We start from the raw sequence: 946 nt of genomic DNA, 5'->3' as shown, positions 1-946 counted from the left end.
ACATCCAGTGGGCACAGCAAGCTTTCAGGTAGGCGTCCTTGCCGCGCTTGTTTCTCCTTGGCCTGGTGGGGCACCTTGTAGGCATTGTCGCCCCGCGTCTTGATCATGCACACCTGGAGCGTGAGAAAGGTACGATCCAAGCGCTCGGAGGGATAGTCGACGAAAGCGGCTTCCACGTTCGCCACCAGCTCATCCACGTTGCGCGGTTGTAGTGACTGTATGGCAGCGAAGAATCCCAGGTCCAGGATGTTCATGTCAGGTGAGTTTTCTGGCTGCGGCACGATCGTGAACGTCCAACCTGCAGTGCTGTAGTTGGCGAAGGCAGCAAGAACCGTCGCATCGAATGGGGTGACATGCGCCCGGGCGTTGTCGTGCTGCAGCTTCACGTTCCAGTCGGGACAAGGCCACTTGGCGACAATCGACGGCAAGACTTTATCGATGAGGAATGTGCGGTACACGTCTTTGGTCACGACAACTGACTTCGTTTCGTAGGTCCCTGCTGCACGATTGGCACTGTCTCGCTGGGCTTGGATGGACTCAACAAAGGGCCACGTTCCAAGCTTGCCGTCCCACCACATGCCAGTGCTATCAATGAAACGTGGCCGTGCCACAGCACTGAGGAACGTCACTTTAGTAATATACCTCTTCAACTTGCACGTTTTGGTTCGTTTTCTCCGGGGACCAGGTTGTATTTTCGCGCGGTTTCGGTAAGGTAAAACCACTTCTCGTCCAGGTGAACAAACTGTATCATATCGTTCAGCTCCATGGTCGCCCGTACCATCTTGAACGCAAATTTCGTGCGGCAGTATTTGTTGGCTTCAGTCAAGAACGGACGGATGGCATTGGAATGCGAACGAAATAGACCCAGCTTAAGGTAGCGGTGTAGAGAACCGCGGCTTATTCCTATAGACCCTGATTGTTTGCCTTTGCAGAAAGTAAATGCTGT

The 946-nt window shown here is 53.7% G+C and overlaps 1 protein-coding gene across 1 annotated transcript; it reads right to left on the bottom strand.

Annotated features, from left to right (window-relative positions):
• Window positions 1-250: 250 nt before the first annotated feature.
• Window positions 251-355, bottom strand: H310_14259 (hypothetical protein; the record flags this gene model as incomplete). Its single annotated transcript, XM_008882077.1, has 1 exon — window positions 251-355. One exon carries the CDS (start codon window positions 353-355, stop codon window positions 251-253), a length of 105 nt encoding a protein of 34 aa, XP_008880299.1.
• Between the last annotated feature and the right edge of the window lie 591 nt (window positions 356-946).

The sequence above is a fragment of the Aphanomyces invadans genome (genome assembly GCF_000520115.1).
Source record: "Aphanomyces invadans strain NJM9701 unplaced genomic scaffold supercont1.64, whole genome shotgun sequence".
Taxonomy (NCBI): Eukaryota; Oomycota; class Saprolegniomycetes; order Saprolegniales; family Verrucalvaceae; genus Aphanomyces; species Aphanomyces invadans.
This window is presented reverse-complemented; position numbering and strand designations above follow the sequence as displayed.